This window comes from Acanthochromis polyacanthus, chromosome 17 (genome assembly GCF_021347895.1).
Source record: "Acanthochromis polyacanthus isolate Apoly-LR-REF ecotype Palm Island chromosome 17, KAUST_Apoly_ChrSc, whole genome shotgun sequence".
NCBI classification, from domain to species: Eukaryota; Metazoa; Chordata; class Actinopteri; family Pomacentridae; genus Acanthochromis; species Acanthochromis polyacanthus.
In genome coordinates, this window is record NC_067129.1 from 14,060,556 (window position 1) to 14,072,106 (window position 11,551).

At 39.8% G+C, this 11,551-nt stretch overlaps 1 protein-coding gene across 2 annotated transcripts in view; it reads left to right on the plus strand.

Moving 5' to 3' along the window:
- LOC110967955 (serine/threonine-protein kinase PAK 3) overlaps window positions 1–5,356 on the plus strand; it is a 31,581-nt gene extending 26,225 nt beyond the window's left edge. For both annotated transcript variants that reach the window (XM_051937786.1, XM_051937787.1), the window contains 5 exons: window positions 510–627; window positions 817–916; window positions 1,130–1,326; window positions 1,456–1,593; window positions 2,124–5,356. In XM_051937786.1, coding sequence (XP_051793746.1) covers window positions 510–627; window positions 817–916; window positions 1,130–1,326; window positions 1,456–1,593; window positions 2,124–2,213 — 643 coding nt within the window. In that variant the 3' untranslated portion in view covers window positions 2,214–5,356. The remainder of the gene's footprint in view (window positions 1–509; window positions 628–816; window positions 917–1,129; window positions 1,327–1,455; window positions 1,594–2,123) is intronic.
- The last annotated feature ends 6,195 nt before the right edge of the window (window positions 5,357–11,551 follow it).

Below are 11,551 nucleotides of genomic sequence, written 5' to 3' on the forward strand. Positions count from 1 at the left end.
GTCATATTAATTTGAGTATGGTGTCTGAAAGCAAAGTAAGTGCACGTCTCCATGATGGTGCTGTACTGTTACCATAATGACATTGAAGGATCCTCTGGGCTTTCTTTACAGATCTCTTGCTTCTTTTTCTTCTTCTGCTGTTCTTAGCTCTTCTTCATTTTTCATTTTCAAAGTGGCCTGCATCCATCTTAAGGTGTATTACTGCCACCTACTGTTGTAAAACATAATAGCTTTTTGGTTCTAACACTTTTATAGCATCTGTTCCACTTGGCCCTGATTTCATGATACTGTTCTTCATGCCTTTGTTCACAGCTGGCAGTAACATGCTTGATCATCCGCTTCTTGTTGTTACTGACTATGCATCAAATGTTGGAAGCTTTGTTCTCATTTTCTGTACAAGTTTCAGCCAGTATGCCAAGACCTGATTTGATGAAGCAACAACTGAACTGTAAACTTCATTCTTCATTATGTTTTTATCTCTTTTTCTTTATCTTTCTTGCTGTTATCAGTTACTTGGTAGGAGATGAGCTCTGGGTGGTGATGGAGTATTTGGCTGGAGGTTCGTTGACAGATGTAGTGACTGAGACCTGCATGGACGAGGGCCAGATTGCTGCAGTCTGCAGAGAGGTAAGAAGCCAAGTTTAGACATCAGCAAAACCACCCACTACATCTGTGGTTGTGACGAGCTGACCCATACAATCAGGTGGAAACCTGCAAACGCACTGAAGCATTTCACCCAGGACGATCCAAATTTGTGTTTCGTACAGGCTTCTTTCTGTGGGTATGAGTGTTTCATATTTGTACCTCTCTTCATAGTGTCTTCAAGCCTTGGACTTCCTCCACTCCAACCAGGTGATCCACAGAGACATAAAAAGTGACAACATCCTCTTGGGTATGGACGGATCTGTCAAGCTCAGTAAGTCTTCATTTTTTGATACATGTATATTTTCCTTTGACTTTATTCTGCAATAATTAAAGTAAAAAGCAGCCTAATGATAAAAAATGGAGAGTTAAGAGACATTATGTTGTGTTAAATGAAAGACCACTTTGCTGAAACATTGACAAATGTGGAAATGCATCACTAAACATTAAAACACCCCTGCATCTGTCTCTCTGCCTCCCTCTGCAGCCGACTTTGGCTTCTGTGCTCAGATCACTCCAGAGCAGAACAAGCGCAGCACGATGGTGGGAACGCCCTACTGGATGGCACCGGAGGTGGTGACTCGGAAGGCTTACGGCCCAAAGGTGGATATCTGGTCTCTGGGAATCATGGCGATAGAGATGGTAGAGGGAGAACCGCCTTATCTAAATGAGAATCCACTCAGGGTAAGACATAAAATGTACCCAGGACACACAGCATTTGCTCCCTGGTGGTCATACAGTATACATGGAGATGAAACATTTAGTTTTTTTCCTATATGGTCCCCTCATTACTTGACCACCTTCTCCTTCCAGGCGCTGTACCTGATAGCAACCAACGGGACTCCAGAGCTGCAGAACCCAGAGAGGCTGTCGTCTGTGTTCAGAGACTTCCTCAACCGCTGTCTGGAGATGGATGTGGACCGCAGAGGCTCTGCCAAGGAACTGCTTCAGGTAAAACTGACACTCAGTCCCCAGTATATTTGTCACACTTTGGGCATTTTTGATATTTTGTACATCTACAGTATTAAGCATTAACCAGGAAGCAATAATGTGATAATAACAAAACCTTTACCCTAATCTTACTACTGGTACTTAATGCTATTGTTTCCTAAAAGAAAGTTTATTCACATCCATTCCATTTTGTTTGTATTGCACTAATTCATAACTTATGGCACTTCATTTAGTAAAGTAAAGACCTTAGAAAATTCTGAAAAATAAACCCAACAAATCCAGAGTTTCCTTTGAATTCCCTTTCAACAAGTACTTGGCAACAGTTAATGTTAATGTAAATAATTTAGTGGTGTATAAATGCACAAGCACTCTGCTTCTGGAAGCACGAGTTAAAGATGATGAACATACTGGTGGATCTCCCAGATTCACTATTTTTTGTCCTCTTCACACTATATCTGCTACTTCATAATCATAAATCTGTAGCTCTTTTGGCTTCATACTTACTTTTTTTTAATCCTTCCTGTCTGCAGCATTCCTTCCTAAAGCTGGCAAAGCCTCTATCCAGCCTGACGCCTCTGATTGTAGCTGCGAAGGAAGCCATAAAGAACAGCAGTCGCTAGGGTGTGCTCCCTGTCCGCACCCGAGGCTGGAGCCCTGCCTGTGAAGTGTGCGTTCATGGCAGCAGGGGCTTGGGTGTTTGGGTAGAGGGGCGACAGTGACAGCACAAGGCGGGGTTTGTGTGACTTACCGTGACAGCACAAGGACAAAAGACCCCCAGGCCTCATATGTAGGATGGACATCTGGCCTTGCAGCCTCTCGGCCCATGCTGCTGAAAAGACCTTATCTCCTCGTTTACTTCTCCAGCACTCTGTACATGTAGAGCAGTCCATCACAAGTGTGTGTGTGAGTGTGTGGGCGTGTGTGCGTGTATAGAAACTGTGCACATCTCTTTGTGTCAAATGTCTTGTTTGGGAGTCTCCCCAAACCCAAAAAAAAAAGAAAAAAGAAGAATAGGGTGAAAAAAACTGAAAAGAAAGCATTTTCAAGAAGAACCTGCAGGAGTGAAGAGGAGAAACAAAACACAAAACTGAAGAGCCCGTGAATCCCTCCCTGCCCGGCTTTAGGCTCGGTTCTCTTTCCTCTAGTCCCTTCATGGAGCACCATCAGACCACACCTGCACCTGCAGTGACCAGCTGATGTGAGAGAGTGACTCTGGACCCAACCTTTGCCTGCATGATCTTCGGCTCTGTGCAGAAACACCGCTACTCCTCTGCAGATTGTCACATCTCAAGGTGGCGTATTTTTGTGTATGTGTGTAGGTGTGTGTGTGTGTGTGAATGTGTGAATGTGTGAAGGGGTGCAGCTACAGGGGAAAAAAAAGTCAGGAATAATTTCACATGACCTATACCAGCTTTAAACAACTTTCAATTATTCATCTCATATCAGTGAGGAGATGCGGTTTTCATATTTCATTTGAGCTCATGACGGCTGCCTGCAGTGAGTTCACAGATTTTCTCTGTAGAACTGGCTGCATAACATCAGGTATAATGTTCTCATTATCTGAAATATCAAACCAAAACTATACTGCAGCATCAGTCTATGATGTGACCTGTGATATACAGTTTAATATACATACTTTCTTATCGGTTTCAGGAGCAAAGTGGTTCCTGTTCAGTCGTTGGGGTTGTCGTTTTTGTGGATTACACTGATATGTAGATGCCGTGTCACACATTTAACTATTAGAATAATTATAGAAAGCTACAATATTGATGCAAGCATTTTATTCAACGGATCACTCTAAAATGCCGTTTGCATAAAACTGTAGCATCTCAAATAAGATCATTCACAGTATGTATCTGATGAATAAGTGCAAAAAAAAAAGGTAAGACAAAACAAAATCAAACAGATGATAGACAGTAATCCTGAATCCCAACAAAAGACTGTGTAGTTATTTATCTGCAGTGAGTTGATGGTCCAGTGCCACATTTTATTGCACCCACAGTGCCCCGAGCATCCCAGTGTCCTCAGACCTTAAGCAGGATGTTACAAAATATCCTTTAGCAGGCAATTAATGCAAACAAAACACACTGATTCAATAGAAAATGGACAAACTGCAACATGGCATGGAGGGAAAAAGCAAATTCCTTCATGTAAACATGAGCTATTAGTAATTCTTGTGGTCTTATCATGTTATACTAAAGAATATCTTATATGCTGCACATGATTGGGTTGCCAACGCAAATCGAGACAACATCCACGTCCGCTGAGGCGCTGCCCTCCTCACCCGCCTCCCCCTCTCCTCCCTTTAGTATCTGAGATGCTGCTTAGTGTTCATTTTTTTTGTCTTTTAATCGTGTCTTATATGACTTTTTTTCATGTGGTCTTTACATTTTGTAGTGTTATCGTGTGGCAGATTATAGAAGGGGAATGTTATCCACTGTGCTAAGTAGTGAGTGCCATTTTTATGATTGTACCTTTGCCCTATACGAGCACCGAAAACAGAAACTGTGGTAGAAGCTCGCATTGTTCGCTGACATTCCTTCCATGCCTGGTTAGAGTTTAAACTCCCTCCTGTACAGAAGTTATCTCCTCTGTCGATATTCGGTAGCTTCGTCAGGCGTTTCCCATGTAGCATCCCTCCTGTGTGCGTGCGCGTGAGTGTGTTTGTGTGTTAGGGGGCTACCTCAATCTGCACTAGAAGATGCCTCACTCGTGTTGTCCACCTTGACTCTGAGGTGCAGGGTAGCTGCTTAGTCATATTGTACCTCCATTGTACAGCAGATGTACAGACGATGAAGGAGTGACGTTAAGACAGGAGGATGCAACAGAATTCATGCATGTAAAACAAAACTATACACTGTATCTCATCTTCAAATAGGTTAAGATTGTTAGGATATGTATGTATGTATGTAAATATGATGGGAAAACCAACCCTACCTTCCCCCTTTTTTCAGAACTATGTAACTTAAAATGACAATATTCAGGTTGCTCTATGGTATGTATCAATAAATGTTTTGCACCCTGGAAAAAGAGAAAACAAAACACACACACTCGCTGTCTCCGCACTCCTGGATCCACCGCTCCTGTTTGGGCTTTGTCGGACACTCCTTCATCCGGACAGAGAGCCGATGAATGCAGCACTCTGTGTGCGGGCCCACACAGTCTGTCCTGAGTACCACTGCTGAGTGTTAGTATATCTGTGTGTGTGCGGTAGGTAGGTAGGTAGGTAAGGAGGTGTGGGTGGCCTGTCAGGAGGCTTCGCTGACCCTGAGGACTTTTGGCCTCTGCCCCATGTACAGGTCTGAACTATGAGCACAAAGGTGAATTTCGGGACAAGAGACACCGCTGACGTGCCCCTTTTTCTGTGGTTGCTCCTGTACATTCCTATCTTCTGAATGTGTAAACCTGTACACGTGGTGTGAAAATTCCTCTATTAATGTGTATCAAGAGAATGGAACAAAGACAAAAAATGTTACTTTTTAAATTATTATCTTTATTATTATTATTATTATTACTCTTATTATTGTCTAGCTTTGTAAAACTGCTGATCCATCTGGCATACCTCAGCAGGCCTTTCCCCAACTTTGAAAAAGGACAAACGAGTGACGGGGAAATGAGGTTTTGGATAAACTATTTTTAATTGTGGTTGAAGCAATAGACTTTTTGAACTTTGAATTGTGCATGGCTGTGTCTTGAGTGTAAAAAAAAACAAAATATTGCAGTTTGGGAACTGGACTGAAATAAAAAGAGGAAGAAAACCAGAGTCGTGGCAGTGCTTGGTCCTCAAATTGATTCCTTTTTTATTCATTTAGTTGCTTAGGATTATGCAGCTAGTTATTAGAAATGCCAAAGAAATGTGACTGTAAACTGGTGGAAGAAGGAGATAGAAGATGGATGACAGAAACAGATGCTATTATGACTTGTACACATAGGACGTTTCCCTGCATAGTGATTATTTAGATAATTGTGAGGCATGAAAGATAAATTTCCACCGTATCATTCACAGCATCAGTAATGTGAATACCATAGTGCTCACTGTATAGTGTAATGGAAAAATACATTTACAACAACATCATTATAAAAATGTTCGATACAGGGGCGGATCCAGATTAATTTTAGTGGGGGGGCACAGGGGGGTACAACAGATATTTTGGGGGGCCACCGAAAAGTTGTAAGAAAAAATAAAAGCTGCAACCGTCCTCTCGCTTTTACAAAGTATTTTTCATGTTTTTTTGGTTCTTTAACCCAATAGGAACGCTGTATATGACCTTTTCATTTCGGACTGTTAATATTCAAATTATGATGGACTTGTTTCCTTGTTTATGTGAATTACAGCATCATTAGCTGCAGCATCTGCCTGTTATGCAAAACTAGCAAGTTCAACGACAGTCCTGAGGACAATTAAGTGACAAATATTGTACAAGAACAGCACTTATACAACCCTGTGGATTTCCACTTCTTAGAATGTTTGCTGACAATTATCACACCTAAAATAAGAAATAATATTCTGTACTTTTAGCAACTAGTTCTCAGCTGTAAACCAGAAACATCATAGGGTTCTGTATGCTAATCAGCCTAAATCAAAATGAGTGCTACCCAATACACAGTGAACAACAACAATCTGTACTTTGATCTGTGATAAAATAATCTGAAATGTTCTGTGCAGTAATTTAAATTTTAAAATACAGTAAGTAGCATTCTATACATTCAATAGTAAACCTGAGAACAATAATAAGCAGTAACAATACCCCATATTCTTAAATCATTTAATAGTGCACAGCTCAGCAAACATCATGGTGTTCTGCATAGAAATCACAAAAAGCTGCTCTCAGTAATCTTTCACAGTGAGCAGATGTTCTTGTGTTTCAGGTCCATGGTCCAGACGTGACCATTGAACAGGTCGGGGGGGGTCTGGCACCGTCTACTTCCTAGAGCACCTCCTCTTTTTGCATTCTTCATATGGGATGGAAAGTAACATTGGTTTAGCATGTCGATCAAAGGCCTGTAGGTGTAAAGCAGGAAGCCCTCCACAATGAGGATGTGAGTCTCCTGCTCCTCCTTGTGGTCGGACGTCGTGACGATCTCTGTGTCCAGGGTGTTATTAACGCCATGAGACTTCTCAAACTTCACCGGGTTCTCCAGCCACGCGAAGATCGTACTCATCATGGTGTCCATGTCCAGAGCAGTGATGACATCGTACTGCTTAAAGCCATCTTCACCAACTTCATTCTGATCTTGGCACTTGAAGAAGTCATCCTGATGGACCACACAGCAGTTGGGCAGGTTCTTGATCAGGCGGTTGGTGAGGGTGGTTTTACTGCTGATGCTGATGATGTACTTCATGTTCTCGGATTGGTCAAAGCTCGGAAAAAGAGTCAAAAACGTCAACAAAGATGGGAGAGATCGGACGTGGAAGAAAGCTGAAAAAGAGAAGGTTGCAGCAGGAAACGTCAACTACTCGAGTCCTCCATGGCGCTTGAGTTTAGTGACTAAGGTAAGAGCAGAAAGGGAGCTGCCACTCGGACGCAGTTCTTCTGCCCAGAGAGGACCTCTTTCTGCTGTCGCTGCTACACATACTGCTCTAGTTGAGGTTTTAGGTGGAATATTCCTTTTAACCAGCCCCTCAGGTTTCTTTGAGAATTTCGGATGAAATACTCGGTTAAACCAACATTTTAGGTGCATGTCCAGGGATTTTTGGTGGAATGTTCCTTTAAGGTGGATGTGTGAGGACCTTGTAGGTGGAATACTTCCTGAAGCCAACCTTTTTGGTCAACATTCAAAGATTTAAGGTGGAATATTCTTTTAAACCAACCTAAATTTCATGTTTTGATCATTATCAAGTGAGAAACCTCAATCCTTCCTCATAATGACATTTGAGATTTCTGCTGCTGTTATTTGTTTAGTCCAGACTAAATGACAGAAATCCACAACTGTAATTTTATTTCAGGACTCGGTTATTAAATGCCAAAACAATCCATGTGACTCTAAAAACTCAGCAGCTTTACAAACTCTAAGATTAAACTCTCCACAAGGATCCAAAATAAGTTGGACTTCTACATGAGAGCTTTAATTATTCTTCATCTACTTCCTGAAAAGTTTGATCAATAAAAAAGACAAAAACTAATATTTTCAGCTGAACTAAAGACAGATTTTGTGATTTTTCTGCTCACATGCTGTGTTGTTGTAAACTTACTCTTTCAAATAAATAGTCTCCTAACCCCCTGGAAATCAGTGTTTGTCCTGTTTTTGTGTTGCTCCTCGGCGACCCTAGAGAGCTGGGTTGTAATGTTTTTGAGCAACACACCATACTATGACGTTTGTACAGTGATGGTTCTACTATGGAACCAGCTTGACATGTTCAGGTGTTCTTTGTGTGAAAATTCAGAGATTTCAGGTATCAGAAGGTGGTTTTCAACTGTCTTTGTTAACTTTTTGCTTCAACTTTAAACTAAATTTGCTTCAAAGTCAAACATGTGTGCTAACTAATGTGTGCAGTGATTAGTGGATTTAGTGCAGCAGAGTTGTGTCTTTATCTTGGCTGTAGTGAGTCTTCAGAGGTCTTTGGTCAGACGCATTCTGTATTCTTGTTTGTGAACCAACGTTGGTTGTCCAGAAGGTCCTGTCCTGATTCTCTGTTTAAAGAGGTTCTCTGGGAGGCTGCAGGAGACTTTAGCATTTGGGTTGTGCTATTTTAGGTTCTGTATGGTTTCATTTGGAGGACTAGCTTGAGGCCCCTCCATGTGGTTTAGTGAGGTTTTCTGTAACAGTTCTACAAAACAACCTGCAGCAGAAGAGACTTTGAGAGTTTATAGGAAGTTCTGGAGCTCTGCCATTTCCAGGTTCCTTAAACAGCATATGAAGTTTCTATTTTAAATTATTTACTGTGTGAGCCCAAGAGGGCTTCAATAAACTCCCTCCATCCCCTGAACACAACACATTTTATTACCCTGTTAAATCTTTTTTTTTTTTTTTTAATGTTTTGGAGTTTTTAGTTTATTCTCTTTGCTTGTTTAGTTTTGTCATCTGTGTGAAAGGTGCTAAACAAAAAATAAATTTGAATTGATAAACTGAATAACTGACTAACTCATTGTGACAACAGAAGTATTTTCATTGTGATTTAAGGGTTTGTTTTATTTTTAAGGTTGGGGTTAAAATCTTGACAGAAAAAAGATTAAAGAAATAAATTACATTAAAAAAGCAATTAACTCAAAGGAAAAAACACTCAATACAACAAAACTTTTAAAAAGAAAATTAAACATTAGATTAAACAGACAATATATTTAATTCGGTAATTAAACAGAAGATGCAAAACATGTAATTATAAAATGAAACATTTTTAACAAAAATATGAAACATTAAAGATGAAATATTTCAGATAATTAAACATATAAAAAACACAAACATTAAAAAAGTACAAACATTTAGATTGTTAAATCTTTAAAAAGACTAAACATTTAATTAAAAAATTAAATGTTTATTTAGAAAATGAAATCTTGAAGACAAACTTGAAATAGGAATTAAACAGAAAATACAATGAAGCATATAAAAAGAAAATTAAACATTATTGAAGAAGAAAAACCTTAAAGATTCAATTGAAAAATTTAACATTGGGAAAGAAAAGGACATTTTTTCAAACAAGTTGATAAAACATTTGAAAAAACAGCAATTAAACATTAAAAAGACAAAACATTTCAAAATCAAGTCAGACATTAGAAAAGAATAAAAGGTGAAAAAAGGGTAAAACTAAACATTTAAGAAGAATCAAACTCAAGACAAAACATTTGAAAAGACACCAGTTAGACTTTAGAAGATCAAATTAAATGGAAGAAACGATAAAACAATTAAAAAGAGCAAAAACAGATAAAGGTCTTAAAGCGTTTTCTAGTCTGAAATGAAAACATCAAGTAGTTTCTTCAAACATTTCCTCTTTCTGTATTTTTGTTTTGATTGTGGACAGAACTCATTTCAGAAAACTGCTTTCCAGATAAAGTCTACTAGTAGTTGAAGGCATCGATCAAACTAATTTTACCTTCTGATCTGCACAAACTTTACTGTTCAGTGATGATAATCAAAGTTTGTTCAGGATTTCTAAAAAACCCACAGGTGAAGGTCCGAGAAGAACTCAGATGGATGGTCTAAATGTGAAATCAAGACTCATGGTCACAACTTTTAAGGCTTCTGTTAACCAGAAAGTTCAAACTAACAGAGAACTGCTGAGAAACTTTTAAAACTTCAGTCCTCAGACTGTCTAAAGCAGGGGTGTCAAACTCCGTTCCTGGAGGGCCACTATCCTGCATGTTTTAGATGTTTCCCTCTTCCAACACACCTGATTCAAATGATCAGGCTCGTTATCAGGCTTCTGCTGAGCTTGATGATAAGCTGATCATTTGAATCAGGTGTGTTGGAAGAGGGAAACATCTAAAACATGCAGGATAGTGGCCCTCCAGGAACGGAGTTTGACACCCCTGGTCTAAAGGGTCAAACTAACAGAGGAACTACTCCAGAACTTAGAAGATATCAGTCCTTGGACTGTCTCACAGTTCAAACTAACAGAGATCCACTGTGGGACTTAGAAAACTTCAGCCCTCAGACTGTGTGAAAGCTCAGGTCCTGAGGACTCGGGAGGTCTGGAGGCTTTGGAAAGTCTTGGAACTGAGGGTTCAACCCTCCAGCACAAAGGCTGAAGTCCAACCCCCTGAGAAAAACAGTCGAGTCGCGACTTAAGTTAAAAAAAAACTTGAAAATGGCAAAAAATCGATGATAAATGTGCAAAAAAAATGAAGAATTAGTATCTGGGCAAGTTGCTCATGGGACACGAAGAGAGACTACCAAGCAGAAGGTCGTAGGTTCAAGACCCACCACTGGCATTTTTCTTTCTTTGTCTAAGTTTTCCTAAAAAATTAAGAAGGGGCTGCTCTTGAATCAGTGACCTCCAGCTCCATAGGCAAACCCTTAACTCACTGAGCTACAGATCAGATAAAAAGAAATAAATTTGTTGTCCCTTTGACATTGTAGTTTCTGTTCCTAATAAAGTGACCACATGGGTGGAGCCAAGGTGGAGTCTGGGTGGAGTCAGAGCAGGGAGTACGAGGGGAGGTGGGTGATGTCCTCCCCCCTCTATCCCCCACCTTCCCCCACTGCCCCCCTCTACTCCCCCACCTCCCCCCACCACACCTTCCCCCGCCCGACGAGTTTTTCGAATCTCCACGAGTTCTTCGAGTCTCGACGGGTTTTCTGGAGTTTCTGGAGTTTCCACGAGGTTGGAGGCAGAAGAACTTGTCATGAAGAGGTTTTGAAGTCGGCGAGCATGGAGTGACTTTTTACAGCGACTAGAAGGAAGACGACTAGAAGAGCAGGTCTTTAACCAGCATCCATAAAATCCATGGAGTCTCCAGAGAAATGAAGGGAGGTCAACTTTTATCAACCACCATCCAGATGTTCAACTTGATATCTTTACTTTGAGATTTTTAGCACCACAAACCTTTAGTATCACACTTTATTATCATTTATTAGGACTTTAATGGAATCCACCATCAGATTTAGTTTTTGTTGACAAACTTTATTCTTGTCGTCGTGGGACTGCAGTATTTAAAACCGTTTCTATTTGTCCTCATGTTTATTAGTTTTAGTGGAGAAAGTTATTTAGTCGATTAGTTAGTCTCTTTAAACCAAATAACAAATTGGATTAGTCAAGTGGTTTAAATTTCTTACCTTGTCATATTTTAAATATGACAAAAATATATAAAAATAAAGCGTCTTGAGACAATTTGACCTGTAATTGGCGTTATATAAATAAAATAGAATTTAAATTGTATGTATCTTGTAATGTTGGAGTAATTCAGCCATATATGTTGGAAAACACATTTTCTTTGTCCATTAATCTGTTGATTGTTTTCTCCAGTAATTAATTTCTTGTTTTGGTTTATAAAATGTCAAACCCAAATATATTCAGTTTACT